General features: G+C 52.0%; 2 protein-coding genes across 4 annotated transcripts; one reads left to right on the top strand and one right to left on the bottom strand.

Annotated features, from left to right (window-relative positions):
• Window positions 1-1,496: 1,496 nt before the first annotated feature.
• On the bottom strand, window positions 1,497-4,825 carry LOC110474007 (lipase member M). The gene is made up of 9 exons (XM_021537058.4): window positions 4,594-4,825; window positions 4,160-4,277; window positions 3,560-3,758; window positions 3,338-3,447; window positions 2,983-3,119; window positions 2,685-2,831; window positions 2,120-2,191; window positions 1,830-1,895; window positions 1,497-1,736 (listed from the first exon to the last, which is right to left on the bottom strand). Exons 1-9 carry the CDS (start codon window positions 4,690-4,692, stop codon window positions 1,503-1,505), a joined length of 1,182 nt encoding a protein of 393 aa, XP_021392733.2. The 5' UTR covers window positions 4,693-4,825; the 3' UTR covers window positions 1,497-1,502.
• An 8,210-nt stretch (window positions 4,826-13,035) lies between these two features.
• LOC110474008 (putative lysosomal acid lipase/cholesteryl ester hydrolase) lies at window positions 13,036-22,098 on the top strand. Of its 3 annotated transcripts, XM_085583964.1 has the most exons (10): window positions 13,038-13,411; window positions 15,008-15,097; window positions 15,573-15,738; window positions 16,433-16,631; window positions 16,841-16,950; window positions 17,261-17,397; window positions 17,785-17,928; window positions 18,374-18,445; window positions 19,014-19,079; window positions 19,513-22,098. In XM_085583964.1, the coding sequence occupies exons 2-10, from the start codon at window positions 15,014-15,016 to the stop codon at window positions 19,744-19,746; spliced, it is 1,212 nt and encodes a 403-aa protein (XP_085440090.1). In that variant the 5' UTR covers window positions 13,038-13,411; window positions 15,008-15,013; the 3' UTR covers window positions 19,747-22,098. The 3 variants fall into 3 exon arrangements, with proteins under 3 accessions (XP_085440089.1, XP_085440090.1, XP_031361013.2); XM_031505153.3 differs by having other exon boundaries at window positions 13,038-15,097; XM_085583963.1 differs by having other exon boundaries at window positions 13,036-15,738.
• The last annotated feature ends 904 nt before the right edge of the window (window positions 22,099-23,002 follow it).

The raw sequence follows: 23,002 nt of genomic DNA, 5'->3' as shown, positions 1-23,002 counted from the left end.
ATTCCTGCCCTGTTTAGTGCAGCACAAGTGTAGGGGGAAAAAATGTTGTAGCTTTGATTCCAGAGAGTCAGCAACGAGTTAACCTCTCATTACTGGGTAAACAGAGTGGCTGAAATTTACTCCTCTGGTCATGAATTTCTTTTTCATTTCAACAGTAAGGAGCTAAACAGGATGATCAAGAAAAGCCTGGCAGCAAAACATATGATTGAAGAGGGATAGCCAGGTGGATTTGTGAGGTGAGAAAGGGCTTAGCCTCTCCTTGCACATTTCATCACCAGCAAATCACCAGGTTTGAACTTCACTCTGAGCAGTGAGGAGAATCTGGTGAGGACAATCTCCTGCTTCCCTGCCCTTTGCCAGCTGTGCCCAGCTCAGAGCCCCCCGGGCCAGATGTGGCCTCTTTCCACCAGTGGCTGTCACAAGGTCACTTTCCTCCCCTCCTGTGCCTAAACCCACAAACCACAGCATGTGCTCAATTCCTGGAGTAAAATTTCACTCTTGGATTGCTCTGAGCCTGCAAAACCTGAAAAAAAAAACCCAAAACAGCAGATCTCCTGCAAACCCAGCAAGCCCAGCTAACCAAGGGCTGGAGCTTGGCTGTGGTGCAAGATTTTATTGCAATCTCTACAGACACAGAGGGTGGGCAGAAATCACAGCATTGCATTTAAAAGCCTTAAATCAGTGTGGAACACGGGGACAGGGGACATTTTTAAGCAGGGCAGCCCTCACACAAACCCCGTGCCCCAAGGCACATGGGAACAGGCAGCTCCTCCATCCTGGGGCAGCAAGGGGTGGATGGATGGATGGATGGATGGGTGGGTGGGTGGGTGGATGGATGGATGATGGATGGGTGGGTGGGTGGGTGGATGGATGGATGATGGATGGATGGATGGATGGATGGATGGATGGATGGATGATGGATGGATGATGGATGGATGGATGGATGGATGGATGGATGGATGGATGGATGGGTGGATGGATGGATGATGGATGGATGGATGGATGGATGGATGGATGGATGGATGGATGGATGGGTGGATGGATGGATTCATGGCTGCATTCATGGATGAATTCATGGCTGGATTCACAGATGGATTCATGGATGGGTTCATGGATGGATTAATGGAGGAATTGATGGGTGGATTCATGGATGGGTTAATGGATAGATTCATGGATGCATCCATGGATGGATGGATGGATCGATTGATGGATGGATTAATTAATTAATTCATGGATGGATTGATGGATGGATCCATGGATGGATCTGTGGATAGATCCATGGATGGTTTCATGGATGCATCCATGGATAGATGGATTGATAGATGGATTCATGGATGGATGGATGGATGGATGGATGGATGGATGGATTCATGGATGGATCCATGCATGGATCCATGGATGGGTTAATGATAGATTCATGGATGCATCCATGGATGGATGGATTGATGGATGGATTGACAGATGGATTGATGGATGGTTCATAGATGGATCCATGCATGGATTCATGGATTCTCTTCCATCATGGCCACCATCCGCCGGTACACGCGCTGCGGGGCGTTCAGGCCCCACTGGTGGTCGAAGTGGTTCCAGTCGGGGAAGTGCTCGTAGTGCACGACGTTGGTGAGGTGGGCCAGCAAGACCTGGGTCTCCACAGGGGGAGCGACCCAGTCCTGCCCCCCGCTCCACATGGCCACCGGCACCGTCATGGCTTCAATCTGGTAAAAGGGCGGCCTCAGCTGGGAGGGGGGAAAGCACTCCTGTTACCCGGGGGCTCTGAGGGGTGCGGTGTGCTCCCCCATCCCAAACCCAGCCAGCCCCGGCCCCTTCACCTGGTTATACTTCTCCATGTTTCTCAGCCCGTAGTCAAACTGCTTGAACTCGGAAGTTTTTGCAGTCTGGAAGACAGAGGCAAAGGGTTAATCCAGGTAAAATTCTGGATCAGCCCCCTGGACAGCTGTGGCTTTTGAGACACCTTGGTGCAGCAGTTTAAAAATCCCTTTTGTCTCTTGGCTTTGATTCTACCTCCTTTACCTGTTTCCAGCAGCATTTGAAAATACCACATAGATTCATAGATTAAAAGAAAGGAAAGATAAAATAGTTATAAAATCAGAATTTCTACCTGTCCCCAGTGCAGAAGATTTTTTACTGATGTATAGTCTGGAAAATGAGATATGTACACATCCACTCGGCTCTACAGGAAAAAGAAAGTATTTTCTAAGTGAGTTGGGAAGGATGAAAATCCATCTAGGCAAAAAACCTCAAGCATTGTGTCTTATAACTGCAATATAAGTGCTATATGCTCTTTATTCTTTAGCAGCTTTATTCTGCTCAGACCTAGAAGCAGCTTTCAAACGTAAGCCACTTAATCAATGGAAATACACTTAAAACAGAAATACAACTGGCCCAGTCATTCTTTGGTTATTTTCTTCTGTAAACTTGTTGTGTGTCAGCCAAAAATGAGGCAGGCATTTCCCTTCCTAAGAGAGGAGACCACAAGTGACTCTCTCTTACCAAAGACTCCATTAGGTTTAACACCTGCACACCACTGCAGGGAATCTCCAAATAACCACTGCCTTTCACACCTTATTTTAGGGGTTTATACTCATTGTCGTGTCTCATTAACTATCTCCAGGTGACTAGGAAAACCAGAGAGGGCTGTGACCTGGAGAGCCTGGCGCACCCACCATGTTCAAGTTCTTCCTGTTGGGCCCTCCGAAGAGGAAGATACTGCTGGCACACTCTTCAGCTTTCAGTGATGTGCTGCACCACTCAGCCAGGCGCAGCCTCTCCTTCCTCGGCACCAGGACCAGCTCTCTGGTTCCAAATATTTTCTGCAGCAGCACAAGGAAATGTTAGGAATTATGCTAGCAGCTCCCACGCCCACCGCAGGTGCAGGAGCAGTGCACAGTGGCCATGCAGGGGGCAGGAGTTGTCAGAAGTCCCTGGATTTCGGCAGTAACAACCCACAAACCCCTCCTGTACCTTGAGCAGCCAGTCTGGTAGAAAGAACAGCTTTAACACAGGGCTCCGGACATGGCGGAAGGTGTGCACAGGAGCCAGGGCAAAGAAGAGTTTGATTTTGTTGGCCAGATGTGGCAAGCTGGAAAACGCTATGAAACCTGAAAAGCAGCATGAAAGCACAACATGAGCCCCAGCTCACCCCAGGCTCTGTGTTTGAGGTGCAGGGTTTGAGCAAAAAATGCTCCTGGATGCCAGCACAACCCGGGATGGGTGGGCAGGACGTGGCAAATTCCTCCCATGCAGAAGGCTGGGAAGACAGGAGGGGACAGCAGCTCCCAGCAGTGCCCAGTCTGGGATGGACATGGATGTCACTCACCCAGGGAGCAGCCCTGAGAGTGGCCAACGTAGAACAGCTGCTCCTGCTGCGTTTCTGTCAGGATGAAGCCCACCATGGCCGGGAGGTCGTACATGGCCATCTCGTGGAAGCTGCGTGGCAAAGGGAGAGCCTGGAGGAGGTTCCCACCTCCCAACCTCCCAGGGACACCAGGTCAGTGCTGAGAGCCCTGCAGCCCAGCCCTGTCCTCGGTGGCCCCCTGACCTGAAGTCCCAGAACTGCTGGGAGGCCACGGACAGGCTGCGGTGCCGGCGGGACCAGCTGCTGCCGCGGTTGTTCCCGAGCCAGACGTCGTATCCCGCGTCCGCCAGGATGAAGGCCAGGCTGTTGTCAGGGAAATTGTCCACCCAGTCGCCACCATCCAGACCGAACCCATGCACTATCAGCACGGGGGTCCTGGCTCCTGAGAGAGGAGAGGTGGGGTAGTTGGCAGAAGGAGACACCTTTCCCATAGGGAAATAAAACAACACTATACATCTTGATACTGTTTTCTGCAAGCTGCACATTTAAAGTTCTCTCCTCCCGTTATTTCTCTGATCATGCTGGTGCTCTTTTGTATTTGGGGGCTTTTTCCACCCCAGGCCCTGAGCCTGGACCTTGGAGGAGGGGTTTGCTTTGCTGGGTCACTGCCCCATCTCAGGTGCAGCAAAACACAACGCTGAGCTCCTGAAGACAGCCAGGAAGAAGCTCCTCATCCCTCCCCCAGCTGCCCAAACCATGCCTGAAGGCATTCCCACTGTTTCCTCTTGCACCTCGGCAGGGGCCAGGGTCACAGCTGGTGTCCCCGGGCAAGGCTGAGCCCACCTGAGCGCCCCGCGCCCCCCTTGCCGTGGGGAATCCTGTTGAGGCTCAGGAAGTAGCCGTCCTCTGTCATCACCTCGTGCTCCTCGCTGGGATAGCCGTGGAAATGGATCTTCTGGCTCTGCAGGGACAACGGCGTGAGGGCAGAGGGTGACCCAGCACGGTGTGCCTGCCTCAGCTTCACCCACTGCTGCCACCCACGTGCTGTCCCCCGGTGTCACCTCCACCCCAAGGAATCAGAGGGACAGCAGGGAGAGGCCACGCTCGAGCTGAGGGCATGAAGGGAGTGCCAGCCATGCAAACATGAGAGATTTTTGTTGCCCTGAGCCCCACAAAGAGGCCGGGTGCAGATACAGGGAAGGGCTGAGCCCAGCTGGTCCCTCAGGGAGGACTTTGGGCACACTCGTGGGGAAATGAGGTGCTCCCCCAGCACTTACGATGTTCATGAACCTCTCAGGGTTGTGGAACATTTCAGCATCTGGGATGGCATCTTCCAGCCCCTGGGCCAGGCACAGGGCTCCCAGCAGCAGCCACATCTCACCTGTCTGCAGCACCTGGGGGATAAGGGGCTGGATGAGTAGGTCTGTGGGTGCTCCAGGGGCACGAGGAGCACTGTGCAGCCCCAGCAGCTTGGCAGCACAGCCAAAGCCTGATGCTGCCACGGGCACAGGTGTCTACAACACCTTGTGCAGTTTGGAACACACCCCAAGCCTCTCTTGGTGGCCATTCCCACCCAGTCAGGCTGTAAGTGCAGTATGGGACAAGCAGCCTCCCACCACTCCCTGCCTGGGAAAAGCATCAGGGTGCCTTCAGGGAAATATTTAAGCTTTCAGAAAAAGCATTTCAGGAGAAGAATGCTCCCCCAAACAGGAGGGGTCATGCCAGAGCTCCATCCTGCAGGATCTTCCCTGCTCCATCCCTGCCTTGGATGCTTCACAGCTCCTTGCCAGGTGCCCCTGGATTGCCCTGCCACCCACAGCACCCAGCCCAAGGCATTCCAGACTCAAGGGCACATCCAGCAAAGTCCAATTCCCTGATGCAGGAGATAAATATGGCTCTCTGCCTCCCAGAGTGTGTTTTCCCAGTAGCCCTATTGCATGGAAAGATTTCCTGGGCTGCTCAGGAAAACTGCAACACTCACCTGCTTCAGAGCACAGTGTGGGCACAACAAAAACTCCCTCTCACACCAGAAAATAAAGTGCCTACTCAAGCCCTGCTCTGAGCTCAAGCCCACCAGCAGCACCTCAGTGCTTCCATTTCCACATGCAGGTGACAAGGGATGTGCTGGGATTAAACTGCTGTGATGGCTGAGGGAAGGAGAGGTTGGATTGCTCTTTGATCCCACGGGAACACCACATCACTAAACCTGATCTCCCTTTTCCTGCCCAGGTGCCCAGCGCCACAGCTGCAGGCTGGACTCAGTGCAAATCACCTCTTTTAGGTGCTTTTAGTCCCGTAGCCCCTCAACCTGCATGTGGCATGAAGAGGGAAAGGACAGCAGGAAGGCAGGAGCTGCAGTGGCTGGCTCCTCACCCGCCTTAGCCACACACAGACACAGGCAAGGCATTGCAGGCCAAGCCTGGGGACATCAGAGTCTGACCAATTGCTGAAATAACCACCTCAGTGAGCACTGTGACTTACAAGGGATGGACAAGCCAGGCCTGCTCAGGAATCACGAGATGCCAGATAGAGCAAATTGATCCTCAGAGCTGTTTTCTTGTTGCTAAACCCACAGGAGTTTCACACCATTGCACCCTCTGGTTGAGCTTGTCACTTAGGAAAGAGCTTCTTTCCCTCGGGGCTGTCCAGAGAGGCATCCCTGCCAAATTCTGTCCCCATGCTCCATCTCCCCTAAGTCTGCACCCAACCCTGCACATCACCACGTGCAAGGGGACCTTTCCCAGCCCACACACGTTTTGTGATGAGAGTTTCCTTCTCTCAACAGCCCTCTCCCAGCTCCTGAGGTCACCTCCAGGCCCAGGGCTCTGCTGCCCACCCCAGTGTCACCCAGAGGTTACGGTGGCACGCCACGGTGGCCGTGCCCGGTGACAAGCTGTGCCACAAAGATGTCAGAGAGAGCGCTGGCAGGCAGCGTTCAGCAGTGACAGAACAACTCCTGGTATCCCAAGATGTGGCAGACAGGGAAGGAAGAGTCCCTGGACATGGGCAGCCAGAGCTGGTCCCTGCCCATCCTCAAAGCTGCAGCTCCCCAGGCACCAGCCATGGGGAATGCGACCCAGCCCCTGCTCCCCATCTCTTTCACAGAGCCAAAAAGGGTGAAGACCCAGGGAAATGTCTAACCACCAAGTTCTGCACATATCAAATGCACAGCTGGAGTGGTAAAAACACCTCTCAGCTCAGCTGGGATCCTTTCTTTCAGCCTGGGCTAGAAGGAGAACAGGAGAACACCAACCTGACCTGTTGCTTCAGGCCCTCCGTACTGTCAGCGGGGTTGGTGGCACTGACGGAGCCAATCCTTGACTTATAAACCCAGAGAGGCTGGGGCTTGTCCATCAACACCTGGGAGCCCAGTCCCTCCCCAGTCACACAGCCCAGTGACTCAGCCACTGCACCCCAAACCCCTGGGAGCTCAGCAGCAAAGAGCCACATCCCAAAGCTTGGGACATGTCCCCATCACCGGGAGCACACAGGTCTTGTGGTGTCCTCCAGCTGGGACAGCATTTTTGGCCCTCCTTGGCAGAGGGATTCCAGCTGCTTTGCCTGTGCTCTGGGGTTGCCAGGCTGGCTGCTCTTCCTGGCTTTCCAGGTGTAGGTACCTGCTGGTAACATGTCAGCTCTGCAGGTCAGCACAAGGCCCAGGGACCATGCCCGGGTTGAAAAGAAAGGGGCAAATCTCGCCCAGGAAAGGAGGAAGAAATCACACTTGCATGTGACATTGAGTTTTGTCAGTGTGGACATCCCAAGAGGGGGAACCCAAAGGGTGCAAAGCAAATTTCCCATGGCAGGGGTGACAATCAGCCCCTCACTGTCAGAACTCAACATGTCCCTCAGACATCTTTCGAGGTTCCAGGCCCTGGTCAGAAGCATTTGAGACCCTGGCAGGCAGCTGGAAACAGCTGTGATTTTGGATTTGAACCATGGAACGATTTACCAACCATGCAGGGAGAACAAGAAGTAACAAAAGTTTAGATATTATAGCAGAAGTAGTCACAAAGTAGAGGGAAGGATTTTTGAGTGCTGTACAGGGGGGTTTTGGTTTTGTACATGGGGGTCAGAAGTTTTAAGATGGATTTGGGATTTGGGCCTGCCCTGTCCTCCCTCTTTCTTCTTCCTTACCTCCATGTTCTTGGTGATGTTGGCACTCACAGATTGGTTTAAAGAAGAAAGGCACCATTTAATATAGGGAATAGGCATTGGGGGAAAACTGTAACCATGTAACACGTAATGTACCATATAAAAGACAGCAGCAGCCCTGGGCGGGAGAGAAGAAGCAGTCGGGGTCAGAGAGGATGTCAGGGTGTGTGTGTGCCTCTGCCTGAGCTGTGAGCAAACCACAGCAGCCCCAGAAGAAAATCTTTTAGATACTTGCAATAAACTGCCTTGAGACCAAACAACAGAGGCTGCTGAGCCTTTCTTTGGAAGCTCGGGCTGGAGGAGAGACTTTCCCACCACACGGAGCCAGCCCTGACCCAGGGTGAGCTCTGGCACCTCACGGTGGCTCTGAGTCCATGGGCCCCTTTAACCACATTTTCCAGCCCCACCACCTCTCCTCCTGCCAGGAGAGCAGTGGTGGTGGGAAGGGACCTTTGAGGTCTTCATCTCCATCCCAGCCTCCTGCTCAGCCTGGTTTGAGGTGGTTTCACTGCTGAGCAAAATGTTTCCTCTGTCAATGCAAAATACCTCTGGCTTGGACAGACACACCTTTGTTGTGGTTTTCACCACCAGAATTATTGTTTGGGCTTCTTCCTGGGTTTAAATGCTGGCATGGAAGAGCAGCATGAGGCACTTTGAAGAGCTCTATTTAATTATAAGGCCTTTGGGTGCTGCTCCCCACACCCAGCCAAGGGGCTGGAGGAAGGAGGCTGGTCTGGTAAGAGCTCCAGAGAGGTGGCAAAATGCTGGGTTAGGAGTCCTCTGCCCTGGCTGACCCTTCAAGGCAGCACCAGGGACAGACCTGACAGGCAAAGTTGGCCATTCCTTTGAGAAAAGAGAGCAAAAACCCTGCTGAGAAGTGCCAGAGAACAAAGTAGGCTTAATCTTCAAGCTGACCTAGGGACAGCCTCCAGCAGCAGCAATGATGAGAGTCTTCTCCCTCAGCTTCGCTGCTACTACAGCTTGGGCATTTAACATTATTCCAGCAATCCTCCGAGGTCACCTGCCCCTTCCCACCACCCTGGAGTCCAGTGGCTGGGGAGATGCTCCCCAAAATCTCTCCCTAGCCCAGCTCATGACCTTCAAGCTGTGGTTCTCTGTGGTGCTCACCCAGTGTCCCCTGCTGCCACCAGAGCAGGGACAGGCTGCTGAGATGCAGAGAGCTCTGCACAGGTCTCATCCTTCTCCCCAGAGTGCCCCTGGTGCAGCAAAGCCAGATCCCACCAGGATGTGGACAGGGATGCCCACAGGGAGCAGGGCTTAGGCCAGGTCTGCCTGTGGTCCCCGTGTCCTCACAAGCAGCTTCTGGCCTCCAGGCTCACCTTCATCTCCCTCAGTGGCCTGCAGGAAGCCTGACGAGCCTTCCTTGGTCCTTCAGAGCTCCTTCCTCTCCCAAAATCCCCGTTTCCCTCCGTGCCTCTGGACAAGCCGAGAGCCCACAGCTCTCCCTAGGCCTTCCCCCCTTATTTCTCCACCCTGCCCCACCTCCTTAACCTCTCCCCCTGGGCAGGCTTGGCCACTTTTGGGAAGGGTGACTCCACACCTGGCCCTCCAGCTCCACTTGGGACAGATGTGTTGCACATGCAAGCCCTGGGAGGGGATAATCCCCTCTGCGTGGCACTGGGGAGGCTGTGTCCCAGTGCAGAACTCAGATTTGGGTTCCCAGGGACTACTGAGACACCCCACATCAGAGTGAGCCCGGAGATGCTGGGTGGAGGCCGAGGCCAAGGTGCAAGGAGAGGCTGGGTGGGCTCAGCCAGGGCAAATGGCTGATCCCCCTGCCCAAAGGGGCCCAGAGGCACCAGGGCTGGAGAGGCACAGAGAGAGCCCCAGAGGCACAGCTGCAGCACAGAAAGGCTGGCTGTCCTCAAGGAAACAGCCTGAAAAGTGTGAGCAGGGCAGCCCTGGGGCCAGGCTGGGATCCCCCAGCTCCAGGGCAGCTGTCCACTGGCTGGACAGGCTCTGACTGTAGTGGGTTGCCTGGCAGATGCAGAAAACCTCCAGAAAACATCAAGCCCTCTGCTTTTCCTCTTATCCAGGGCAGCACCAATTTTGTTGGCACAAATCCCTTTCGGCATGTCCCACTTGTGAGCTCCTCACCAGCATGGGCATGGCCAAAAACCGTCCTGGCTGTCCCAACCACAGCTGGAGCCAGGACAGGTTTTCCCCCACTAAGCAGGAGCTTCAGAGGGAGGGTGGGGAGAGGTTTAGAGAGAAGCAGTAAAAAGATCAGGTAGGCAGGGAGTTCAACACAGAACCTTGCTCGGCCCCCTGGTGACAAAGAAGGAAAGTGATGCCTCAGGTTTAGCTTTTATATGTTTCAGATTCTCTGCTGCTTTAGTGTGTGGGTCTGAGCTTCACATTAGGGATGGTGAGCTCTCTTCACAGAGCAGGGACACAAAACAATTCCTTCTCTAGCTGGGACCCAGGACAAATGATCCAAATCTCAGGCTCAAGAGCATAAACAACGGTGAATTGAAGAGAAAAAAAGAAAAAACCAAGAAGGATGGGACTTCATAACCTAAAGCTGGAATTGGACAATGAGCTCCAATGTGCAAATGGAGCTGAACTGATCCCAGTGAGAGCCCCCGTGAGCGCTCGTGCATTTTGGGACCATTTTGGTTCATCTTGGGTGCAGCCCTGGCTGGGCTCTTGTGCTGCCCAAGGTGGATCCATTGAGGAGATCCTTTGAATAAATCCCTGCTTTATTCTCCATCTCTGTCTGGCTCTGTTCTATGTCAGCCTTCTCAAGGCATCAAAGGCAAACCAGAGACAGGGGTGGCCCAGGGTTTTGGGGTTGGGTGGGATTTTCTCACCAGCAGACTTTATATTCTGTTACTGGCACAGCAGGGAAACCTAAGCCCAGGTTTCTCTCCAAATTAAACTCATCAGCACTGATTGCACACACAGAAAGGAACATCCCACCTGTTCTGCAACAGAAGGAATGAAAAAAAACCTTTATAATCAGCTGAAAATACAGAGGATTCATGGAGGGGCTCATTCTCCCCCTCCTGCTCCTCCACAACTGCAGGAAGAAGAACAGTAAAGCCAGCCAGGGCGTTGTGGTGATGCTGGCTGGGAGCAGCCTCTGGGGATCCTTGGTCCAAGCTCAGGGACAGCCTCAGAGCTGCAGAGGGCTGTTGAGGGCCTGAGATAACAGCATGGCTTACCAAGGCTGCCCTGAGCCCGGCAGAGCAGCACAAACACAAACACTGGTGTTGTGGCTGTAACCCCCAGGCTGCCCTGTCCCATCCCCTCCCAGGAGAGAGCTCCATCCCCACACGGCCAGGCCACACAGCCACCTCATGCTCTGGGAGACGTGGCGTTTGTTGGGTTTGGGGTTTCTCATGCAGCAAACCACCACGCTTTCCATGAGGGGTTGGGCAGGAGCTCCTTTCCCTCACCAGCACTTTCAGAGCACCCTCTGCTGCCCAGGCTCAACTCTTTCCTCTGGAGAACACCATCCCATGGACCAGCACTGCTCCAAGACTGTGCTGTTTTAACTTCTTTTTTGCCAGGGTCAGGATTAAATGTGTGAGATGGCATTTCTTGTTGGGACTCAGATGTTTATCAGTTCTTCTCTCACAAACCCTCAATTCTACAGCACTTCACTGTAACAAACTAAAAATGGAGCCCCATCTCTCTCTCTTCAAGGCCTTTTAAGGATAAACTGTCCAATTAAGAAATGACAGCTAAATTATTTTGACTTTTAACCCAATAACCAACCACCCATGGCCTGCAATGCAGACTTTTTTATCCAATTACACAAAATCACCCAAACCCATGGAGAAGAAGGTGAAGAAGAAGGATCAGTCTCTGCCCCAAAACCTCCATTTTGTTTCATATACATTACTATATTCTAAACCCTTAAATTCTAAGTTTCCCACCCTGTGATATCACACACTTCTATTCAAACTCCACACCCACAATCCCAGTGCTATCATTCCACTTTGGAACATATTACGCGGCCTCATGTCAAATGCAGTATTTACCTGGGGGTCAGCACAGAAAGTTCAAAATTCTCAGCATCCAGAGTTCCAACACAAAACCTCAGTGCCCACATGGCCAGCCAGCAGCAAGCTGAAGAGCAAGGAAATTTAGGAGAAACCCCCTGAGATGAAAGCAGCATGGGGCAGGGGATCTCAGGTGCCTCCTGTCCGTGTGTGGGGGATGCTCCCTCCCAAGTCTCCCATCATGGTCACACCAGTCCTGTCCTGGCAGCAGCAGATGGGAAAGCAGTCCAGTGATCACCCTCTGGCTGCTTTCCAGGAAGCCCCTCCTCTCCCCATGCCTTTCAGTGGGTGCTTGTTGGAGGGAAATAAAATCACTGTTAAAGCCTATGCAATAAACTTGGCTCAAAATTCTTAATTTTTATCTCGATTTTTTTTTTCTGATTTGCTCGTGCCTTAATAGGCTATGCAATGATTCACCCTGGGGGGGTGCCCACTAATGTGGTCCTAAACTTGATGCCAGAACCAGGAGTGGCTACAGGAACCTTTCTGATGTCCTGTCCCCAAAAGGAAAGCAAATTCTGTAGGTGCTGGGAGGAAGAGGGAGTGGCTTTTTTTTCTCATCTGGGCATACCTGATCCTGTTCTTCCACCTTTCCTCCTCTCCCTGCAGGGAAAAAATCAGATTATTCTCAGAGTCACTGCTTATTTGAGGGTGAGGCAGCTGGGAGGGCTTCTGGCATTGCCTCCAGCTGGTCCTTGGTAGAGACCAGTCATTAGAGCTGCAGGTGGAGGTGGAGCCATCCAGGCTTTCCAAGGCATTTGGGCAAGCGTGGCTGGACCAGACCTGGCAGGTGCTGGCTGCAGGATCCCACGGGGAGCACACTCAGCACCAGAGTCCTGCAGCAAGGAGTGGGCACCTGGGCAAGGAATGGAGAGGCCACGAAGGCAGAGGTGCCAAAAATGACATCCAGGGCTGTGGGTCTCAGATTCAGTCAAAGAGAGAAATGGAGAGTTTCTAGCCAGGCAGAAGCCTGGGAAAGAGCTGGAGAAGAATGTAAATAGCTCTCTATCTCTCTTGGTTTTTACATTGTTTATAGTTAAGTTCTATCACTGTGTGTCAAGCACTCTGCACCAATGGTGTGAGTTGTTTTCACTTCAGGACCAATGGAGTTGGTCCTCATGAAGCTCTGTATAAAAGAGCAGTGTATTTTGAATAAATGGGAGTTTTACTCTCATGCAGCCTTCTGGTCAGTCTTCTCATTCCTGTCCTGCCTCGACAGTGACATGAGGCTCGTGTGACCTGTCCCCTCAGGCACCAGGCAGCTCCTGGCCAAAGGCATCACCTGCTGGCAAGAGGGGAAGCCTGGCAAGATGTGAAATCTCCATCCACAGCTCCTTCCCTCCCCGGGGATGGATGTATTTTTCTATTTTTTTATAGAGCACCCCCTGAAGTCACTACGGGACTGGGAGCTTCTGCATTTTCAGGCTCACTCCGTGCAAGGAGGTGGCAGGAAGAGCTGTAAAGAGCCCGGATGGCTTTCCAGTGGAGTTCGGTGGGATGAGCTAGGCTGGCCCCACTCACCCCTCATCTCCCGGGGCACCAGCAGCTGCCCCTTGCGCCAGCGCCAGTCCCAGCGCCGTGCAGACCCCAGAGCTGCCCACCCCCGGGCTCGCAGCGGTCAGGGCGATGCCAAGCGGCTCCATCAGGTGGACCCGAGCCATTTGTCACAGCTCTCGGCTGCTCTCAGCCACGGGAGCGTTCCCGAGCAGGGAGGCTGTCTCCTGCCCGAGCCGACTCCAGCCCCCAGGTAAACTACACCTCGGCAGGAGGAGGGATCAGGGGGAGTGGCGCCTCCCGACGCTCCCGAATTCGGGCAGAGGGGGTAACAGCCCGATGAGAGAGGCGGCAGGGACCTTCTGCTCGGGGACATCAGGGACAAAGGCTCCCACAGCTCTTCTGACCGCCACGGGTAATCCCTCCTGCCTGGGTGCCACCCTGGGGACAGCGGGGCGGGCTGGAGGCACTCGGAGAGCGCCGGGATGGGCAGCAGCGCTCCCCCGGGAATGCCGGCTCCAGAGGGATGCCTCTGCTCAGGGAGCGGGGTGGGAGTGTTTGGAGATGGGTCAGGACCGCTGCTGCTGCGAGAGGTGTCACCCCGCCGAGGGTTCTCCAAGCCTGCTGGGATGAAGGACATTTCATAAAGGGAATTTTTTTTTTTTTTCCAAGCTGGCTGTCGAGAGGAAAGGGCCACCCATCCCAGGCAAGGCTCTGCCCCGGAATTTGCATGCCCTTCTCCTGAGGCTGCGTCACAAAAATGCGTTCAGGCTCTCCTTGCTTTGCTAAAGGCTCGCCCTCGAAATAACAAGCGCGGAGCCTCGTGGAGGGCTGGTGTCCCCAGATGGCCCCGGGGGGCTCAGGGTGCTGCTGGGGAGCCCTTGGTCCCCCGGCTGGGAGATGGGGTCCCTGGGTGCGGGCACGGCCACCCCGAGCCGGTGCTGAGAGCCCGAGGGATGTGCCCGGGTGCAGAGATGCAGGTGCTGATCCCCCTCTCCACCCGCTCCGGCGACACCAGAGGGAGCAAGTGGCTTTTGTCACCTCCTGCAGCACGGGGAGCCCGTTCCTCCCGCGGAAGGGTGACAGAAACCCGGCTCCCGGGTCTCCTCCCTGTCACCAGGGAAGCAGTGATACCCGGTGCAAGATACCTGGCGCTGGCATTCAGTGGGGATCTGACAGGTCCCTGCTAAGCTGCTCCACACTACTGAGCTCCTCTAAGCAGCTGAGGCAGTATTTCTGCTGTGAGTTGGTCACCTCCAGCAAATTTACCCATTCCTATATATGGCAGGGGGCTGCCCACGGCAGAGGGGTGGGAACAAGATGACCTTTCAGGACCCTTTCCACCCAGAGCATTCTGTGTTTCTGTTTTTTGTGAAATAAAATAGCACCGTGAGATGTGTTGTGGTAGGAGCAAGCTGAAGCAGACACCAAAATCCTTCCCAGGAAGAACAGAGGCGTCCTGAGATGGCATTTCACTCATTACACCCAGTTCTGCAAAAACAAGCCAGGGGTATCCCAGGGTCTCTCTCAGCCATAAGGAGAACCCAAGCAAACCACATTATTTGTTTTCTTCTTAGGAACGTGGCCCTGCGACTTAAAATTGGGTGGTTTACTGCTCATTAGTTCAGCTGTCAGTGGAACAAAATAACCTATTCTTCCAAGTATCCAAGAAGTTATTTTAAATTAATAATTTATAATCACCTCCTCAAAAACCTCAAAAAAGTTTTGCCCAGGCACGTATGGATGTACCTGTACCTGTGCATGTTTCTGAATACGAGGGCCTGATGGAGAACGTGGGATTAAAATGTGATGGAATTTGGACTCTGGCTTTTTTCAAGATTAACAAAATGAGCCATTTTCAGAATTAGAGGACTTCTGTTTTCAAATCATTTCACCTGTTGAGGGGTCAGGTTGATATCCTGATGGAAGTGCAGTGCACATCAAGAGAACTCCCCCCAGCTTCTGTGCCAGCGCCAGCAAAGTCTCTCAATGTTTTGCCAATGCTTTGCAGAGCACCATGACGTGGCTGTTCCTCACCATTTCTTGTTTCATGCTCATCACTACAAAGTCAGAAGAGAACCCCGAGGTGTCCATGGATGTTGTAAGTCCCTTCTTTTACTGCCTAGTTGAGCAAGTTACCCACATGATCTGTGCAAGACCCATGGGCTCTGTGTGCCTTCACCGAGGACTGACACCAGGTTTTTATTAGATATTTGTCTCCCTGCTCTTACGTACACGGAGATTTATGGCAAGTATTTATGGGGAGGGCTTTGATCCAAGTCAGCAGGTTTGGTCAGAACAGCCCTCTCAGGCTCAGAGTTTGGCTTTCTGTGCTGCCCTGCTCTTGACTGCAGCACAAAAAGCGACAGCTCTTCACCAGACCTGCCAAAAATTCTGACTGAAATCATGACATTGCTACAGCGTTGGTGGAAGGGACATTGGGAGGTCCTGAGCCCACCCTCCCCCTGGAGTTACCACCAGCACTGATGGCTTTGCCCAGCCAAGCCCTGCCACTGCTGAGGACAGAGACCCTCCATCCCTGGGGCCTGTCCCATGCTCTCCTTCCCTTCCCACAGGGCGAAATTGTCCGGTACCACGGGTATCCCTATGAGGAGCACGAGGTGGTGACAGATGATGGATATTACCTCACCCTGCAGAGGATCCCCCATGGCAGAGACAAGCCAGAGAGCTTCAGCATCTCCCACGAGGCAGGGGCGCAAGCATCCAAATTGTTCTGTCCCTGTAAGTGTCACTGGAAGCTCTGCCTGGCCCGGGCACCCTGAGAGCTTTGCTGGGCTGGAGCAGCCCACGGCCAAGGCCACCTCAGTGTGGGGTGGGTCCTCCAGGAGGCAGTTTTCCCTGTAGGAAAAACCAGGCAAATTGCCTCGGGGGCAGAAGAAATGCAGGTGCCCACCATGCTGACCTTGTTCTGAGAGGATTTGCTCCAAAGAGGAAGGAGGATGAATGAGGGAGAGAAATCTTGCCCCAGGTTTTACAACTCAGCTCAAAACCAGAGTGGAGCAGCAAAAAGCCATTAATCAGGAAAGGAAACCAAACCAGGCAGCCAATCCAATGCCATCTCACTATTTTGCATCCTTCCTGTGTCCAATTCAGTGCTATCTCACCATTTTGGGATCTTCCTGTTCTGCACTGTTTCAAAGCTATGGTGGGGTGGTGCCCAGTCCTTGACAGTGTGCCTATCCCCTGGGAAGCATGTACACACATATATATGGCAAATAAGTGTAAAAAAAACACCAGATTTCCAGTCTCTGCCCCAGCCTTCTTCAAAAACACCTCCCCAGAGAGACTGGGGACAGAGGACAGTGTCCCTGCACTGGTGCCACTTCCCAGGGGGTGCTGCCAAAGCAATACCTGGTTGTGAATGATTGATTTTGCTCGTGGTCAGAGAAAACGATTCCTCCTCTTCTTCCTCCAGCTCCAAAGGCCGTGGTCCTCCTGCAGCACGGGCTGGTGCTGGAGGGAAGCAACTGGGTCACCAACTTGCCCAACACCAGCCTGGGCTTCATCCTCGCCGACGCTGGCTACGACGTCTGGATCGGGAACAGCCGGGGGAACAGCTGGTCACGGAAACACAAGGAGTTTGAGTTCTACCAGCAGGAATACTCAACTTTCAGGTACTTGCCATGAAACTGGAGGGGTGGGCAGGTCCCTGGTACCCTCAGCAGTGTCTGCAGGCTGGAGGAGGGGGGGCTCCTGGCAGTCACACCCTCTGCCAGTGGGCAGAAACCGGGTTGCCCGTTCCTGCCGAAGCGCTTGCCCACATCCAAGTAGCCATGGCAAGGTCAGCAAGGGTGATTTTGTCATGTGCCTGTCTCCCCTGCAGCTTCCATGAGATGGCCATGTATGACCTTCCAGCATGCATCAACTACATCCTGCAGAAAACGGGGCAGGAGCAGCTGTACTATGTGGCTTATTCCCAAGGCACCACCGCAGGTACTGAGGAGGAGAGCAGACCCGGCAGAGTCACATCAGCTGTGCACCCCCAGGCTGGGAGTGCTGCTAAAACCTTGGTCAGGGAGGGGAATGTCCAGGCATTCCCAAACAACAAAAGGGAAAAAAAGCAGGTAATTGCTTTAACAGAAGAGTTTTGAGCTCTGGCAGCCCCAAACCGGGTGCATCTCATTGCTGCCAGGGTCCTGCTGGAGCCACCTCTGAGGGGCCTTCTGATGGGCACACACACCTGGAGATCAGCAGCTGCCTCAGAAACAGCAGGGCAGGGTCTGCTTCCTTCTCCCTCCCGCAGGTTTCATTGCCTTCTCATCCATTCCCGAACTGGATCGCAAAATCAAGATGTTCTTCGCCTTGGCTCCCATCACCGTGAGCTCAAACATGAAGACACCCTTGGTGAAGGTGTTTGACCTCCCCGAGGTGCTGATTAAGGTGTGTCCTCACCACACGTGAGGTGTCAGGGGGAGGAGGGACTGGGAAGGTCACCTGAGACACGCAGGGCTTGTACATCACCTCCATCTCCCTGCTCTGTGTGTTTGTGCGTGTGCTGCGAGCCTGGAGGGCAGGTAAATCATCTTCCTGTCCAGCCTCAATCAGAGAACCATTAACAGGAATTGGGTTTGGGCCCCTTCTCCCAGGAGAAACCTCTCCTAGGAAGGTCAGGGCTCTTCCAGGGCTGTGGCCTTTTCTGAAAAGCCAAAATGACGAAGCACAGCAAAGTTGTCAGCAACTCTCAGGGGTGAGCAAAGAGGTGGGGAGCACCCGGAGGCAAAAAAGAACATGATACACCCCACTGATACACCCCTCTGACTTCCACAGCTCATTTTAGGACACACAATGGTCTTTGATGAGGATGATGTCTTGAAGCAATTGATTTCCAGAATGTGTGCTTACCCCATGCTGAAAAGTGCGTGCTCTTTGATCTTTTACCTTCCTGGAGGGTTTACCAACAGCTTGAACATGGTATGTACATTGCAGCTTCCTCTCAGAGATCCACTTCCTCACTGTCCCAGCCCCAGCTGTCAATCTGCTCCCTACCATCTTTGGTTGGTAGAAAAATTCAGACTGAAGGCACCAGGGTGGGTGTTCCTCAAGTAAAGGGTTGGTGTAATTCCTTAATATTCCAAGAAGGAAATGTATTAGGAGCAGCACACAGAGCTACTGCCATGAGCTGAGCTTTGTCTTTGCAAAATGACCCTGAGCACAAGGTATGGAGCCTCACTTGGCCTTGGGAGCCAGGCAGTCCCCTAACATGGGAACTGCTCAGCTTGCTGCAGGGAGCTCTGCAGCTCGCTGTGAGCCTGTGGGGAGGCTCCTGTGCTTACCAAACAGGTCTGGGTTTATTTCTGATGTGGATTTTTTTTGGGGGGGAGGGCAGAGAATAAACCTCCCTGATGGTTTCTTGCAGAGCCGCATGGATGTCTACCTGGCCCACTACCCTGACTCCACATCCCTACAAAACATGCTGCACTGGCGCCAGGTAACTCCTCGTGCTCTCCTCCATCTGCTCAGGGGCTGGGGACAATCCCCCACTGCTCCCCTGCAGAGCTGTGTGAGCGAGAGAGGAAAGCTGCCCTGGAACACTGCTGCAGGTGAAGTTATTTATTCCAACAAAAGAGGCCCAAGAGTGCTTGGCGCTTGTTGGAGGTGGAGGTGGAACAAAGGCTGGTGAAAAACCAGGGCAGGAGATCCAGAGTGAAGGCTGAGGGTCAGTAAGGCCACAAATGATCCAATTAATTATTGAAAACGTTCCATAGCGTCCTTCTGCTGATGGCATTGACCACAACACACAAAAAACTTGCCCAAAGGTCTGATTCATGTCTCCCATCAGGCTCTTGCTTGTACACCATGTTCTTCCCTGTGGGTTTCCTCACCGAGGTCTTCCTGGGGCAGGGCTCTCCTCCCAAAATCCAGTACCAGGTGTAAAAACGGCTTCCCTGAGCCTTGGTGGCAGGAGGGAGCAGTGCAGTTCCCTGTCACCTGTTTTATCTTTCTTACAGCCCTTTCCAATGCATGGATAATAAACATAATAAACTCTCCTTTTCCAGCTCTACCAGACAGGGGAATTCAAATATTATGATTACGGCAGTGACAACATGCTTCGTTACAACCAGGTAAGAGTGAGCTCAGAGGAAAAATAGAAATATTCCAATTAAAATATTGCAGTGGCTGAGACTGGATTTGGAGAAGTGAGCAGCCTGGGCTAGTGGAAGGTGCCCCTGCCCACAGTAGGGGAGCTGGGACAAGATGATGTTTGAGGCCCATCCTAACCCAGACCATTCTGTGATTCCATGAATTACATGGTATTTATGGAATTTGCTTTGTGTGGGGAAGCAGGCTCATAACTTTCTAATAAAAATAAGTGACTCAAGTCACTCAGTGATGACTTTTTGACCCTCTGGTGAAAAGAGCAGCAGCCCAAGGCACAGTTAGGTTCCCTGGTGATAGTTCCTCGTCTATCCCTTGGGATAAGGGAGAAATTCCAAGCAGCCATCAGGATACACTTTGAATTTTTGGCTTGTCCTTTACCTGCCTTCTGTCTTCCAGACCACTCCTCCCTTCTACAAGCTGGAGAACATGAAAACCCCGCTGGCTGCCTGGTATGGGGGCAAGGACTGGATTTCAGTCCCTGAAGATGTGAACATCACCCTGCTCCGTATCTCCAACCTGGCCTACAGAAAGTACATCCCTGAATTCGTCCACTTTGATTTCCTCTGGGGCGAGCACGTCTATGAGCAGGTCTACAAAGAAATGCTTGACCTGATGGAGAAGGGTGCCTAGAGCTGGAGCAGTGGCAGAGATTCTTGGCTTCTCAATGACTTCTGGGGGTTCTTTCATCTGGGGGAAAAAAAAATTAAAAAAGAAGAAAAACTGGGGGGGGAAGCTCAATAAACTGCTACACTTGGTGTGGAATGATATTACTTTGGCCAGTGAGGAAAACCAGGCAGTCCAATGATTGGGGAAGCACTCTGGATTGAGGTTCAATAGGCTGAGGTCCCTGCAGAAGCTGAGCATGGCCCTCAATCCTGAGTCTCCCACGTGCCTCCCTCACAACCAGTTTAGTGGAACTTGGCTCCTGGTGGCCACTGGGGACTCTGGGCTCCTTGAGCTTGGCTTGCCAGCTGCAAACAGCTGGACAGAAGCTCCGTGCCCTCCTGGATGCTGGTGTCCCACAGGAGCGGGTCTGCTGGGATGAAGCCTCGTGGTGGATGGATCCTGCTTTATTCACCTTCTGGGAACTCTTCCACACCAAAAATCCCAACATCCTGTGCCTTCCTTCACAGCTGGAAGGAGCTATAAACGTCCTGCCTGGTGACAATGAAGAGTGGCCAAAGATTTGTATCCATGAGAACCTCCCACTTCACTAACAGAGGGGACATCTTTCTCAGATTCATGCTGATTTGGACAATCTTATTTATGCACAAAGAAGTTTCAGTAAATTCTAGCAGGAAACACCATTTTGCACCACTTTAAGCTATTCTAAGGCACAAACCCAGCTGCAAAAGCCACCTTTTGCTGCCTCTCAGGGAGAAAGAAGATGTGGTGGAAAGCAGTAACGAGCCTAAATCTGTTTTCAGCTTCTGGATGAAATTGTTAACAATACCTTAATCAGAGGAGGAATTGCAAATTTGCTGATTTGTGTAACTATCTTCTTAAAATATGCCTGGGACCAAGCAGGGCAAAGGATAAGGTTCTCTTTCCACAAATATGTCGTAATAGTAATAGTAATAGTAATAATAGTAATAGTAATAGTAATAATGATAATAATAATAATAATAATAATAATAATATATAATAAAATTTGGTCTACTGGGCTCTGTGTGGTTGTACTGTTAACTAGAGATTAAAACTCTGGAGAAATTGTCCCCTGGGAGGGTGGGCAGGCCCTGGCACAGGGTGCCCAGAGCAGCTGTGGCTGCCCCTGGATCCCTGGAAGTGCCCAAGGCCAGGTTGGATGAGGTTTGGAGCAGCCTGGGACAGTGGAAGGGGTGGAATGAGACAGGCTTTGAGGTCCCAAGCCAAACCATTCCGGGATTTTGAGGGTGTGGGGGTTTTGAGCACAGACCTCTTACCCTGTGCAGGTGAGGGAGAGCTGCTTGCCCGATGCTCCTCCTGCCCATGGGTCATTTCCTGTGGCTGGTCATGCTGGCAGATGCCCAGGGTGCCACCAGCATCTCCCAGCAGGGAAGAGATGGGTGGTGAGACGCTGGAATTCTAGATGCTCAGAATATTAAACTTTCTGTGCTAAAAGGCACAGAATCACAAAAGAGCACTATTTGACCTAAAGCTGTAAAGAAGACTTCCAAAATTGATTAATAACACTATGAGCATATAGTTAGTTAAAAGTGTGTAATATCACAAAGTAAAAAAGCTTAAAGTTTTAAAATATAGAAATACATATGAAGCAAAATTAAAGTTTTAGGGCAGAAACAGGTTGTTCTTCTTCACCTTCTTCTTCATGAGTTTGAGTAATATTTTGTAATGAAACAGAAAAGTCTGCATTGCGGGCTTTAATAGATCAATTATTAAGTTAAAAGAGAATATAATCTAAGTGTAATTTCTTAATTAGATAGTTTAGTCAAAATACCTTGTAACAAAAATAGTTAGCCATTTTGTGCCTTACTAATGAAAGCTTACAAAACTCATAGTTGTGAGGCTATTTCAGGGATAAGAAATAATAAACACCTAAGTCCAAACATGAAATACTGTTTCAACTGCCTTCAAGCTCAAACTCAACAAATGTTAAAAATAAATAAATAAATAAATAAATAAATAAATAAATGCAAAAAACCCCCAATGAGGAGGGTATGGAGCCCAGCACAGCTGCTCTCTGGAGCCAAACTGTGGGGTTTTAGCAGCAGAGTTTCATCCAGGTCACTGGAGATGGTGGCACAGGGCTGGAGGTGCCTTGTGGGACAACTGCAGAGGGCTCTGCTGGGGTTACCACCTATAAAGTGTTTCACTTTCTACCCTCAAGCTGGAACTGACCACATCAGAAAACAGGACAGGGTGAGGTAATGAATGCCAGGGTGCAGGAATGAGGCTATAGGTCAGATGGGATCTGCCTGGATTGCCAGTGATTAGCTGCCTCACTTAGGACATTTGTAATGACATTTTTTTCTGTGATCAGCTGCTCAGGGCCGTGCCCTGGAGCAGCACCTTACAGGGCTGCACTGTGCTCATGCCATGGATACCGATGCCAATGCAGGATGGCTTCTCCACCTTGGAAAATAAACACACAAAGATGCTGGCAAGATGTTCCTACTGCAAACTTCTGAAAAGCTGGCAGGAAATCAGCATCACAGAATCCTTAAGAGACCTCCAAGATCATCAAAGCAAACCATGCTCACAACTAAAACACGTCCCCCACCTGCCATTAATTCAAATTCAGTTTAAAAGCGCCAACTTTTAACCTCTGAAAACTCATAAAAAGTGCAGGGTTTAGTCTCTTTCTTTTCAGGTTATGAAGTTTCTGCCGCTTCTACAATTATCTGGGTCAGTGTTTGCAATACATTATCTTCACTCTCCCCTGACAGAGCACTTTGGTGAAGTTCTGGCTCGATCAGCTTCTGGTACTTGCTTCCCCTCGGCTGGCAAAGGATCAATAATAAATGAAGAGGTGTGTTTTGGAAGCAAAATGATTTATGCTTTCAGAATAAATATTGTGAAATTCCATCTCCTGAGATGGCATTGGCAGGATTGGAGGCCTGGCGTGTCTCAGGTCTGTCAGGAAAATCAAACAGCACCAGACAGGTCTGTGGTGATTGCATCACAGAATCATGGAATCCCAGAGTGGCTTGGGTTGGAAGGAACCTCATAGACCATCTCATTCTACTCCTTCCACTGTCCCAGGCTGCTCCAAGCCCTGTCCAGCCTGGCCTTGGGCACTGCCAGGGATCCAGGGGCAGCCACAGCTGCTCTGGGCACCCTGTGCCAGGGTCTGCCCACCTCACCAATATCCCATCTGACCCTTCCCTCTGGCAGTGGGAAGCCATTCCTTGTGTCCTGGCACTCCATCCCTTTTAAACAGCCTCTC

The sequence above is a fragment of the Lonchura striata genome, chromosome 6 (assembly GCF_050655825.1).
Source record: "Lonchura striata isolate lonStrDom1 chromosome 6, ASM5065582v1, whole genome shotgun sequence".
In the NCBI taxonomy this organism is placed as follows: Eukaryota; Metazoa; Chordata; class Aves; order Passeriformes; family Estrildidae; genus Lonchura; species Lonchura striata.
The sequence above is the reverse complement of the archived record's forward strand: the minus strand, read 5'-3'. Positions and strand labels throughout refer to the sequence as shown.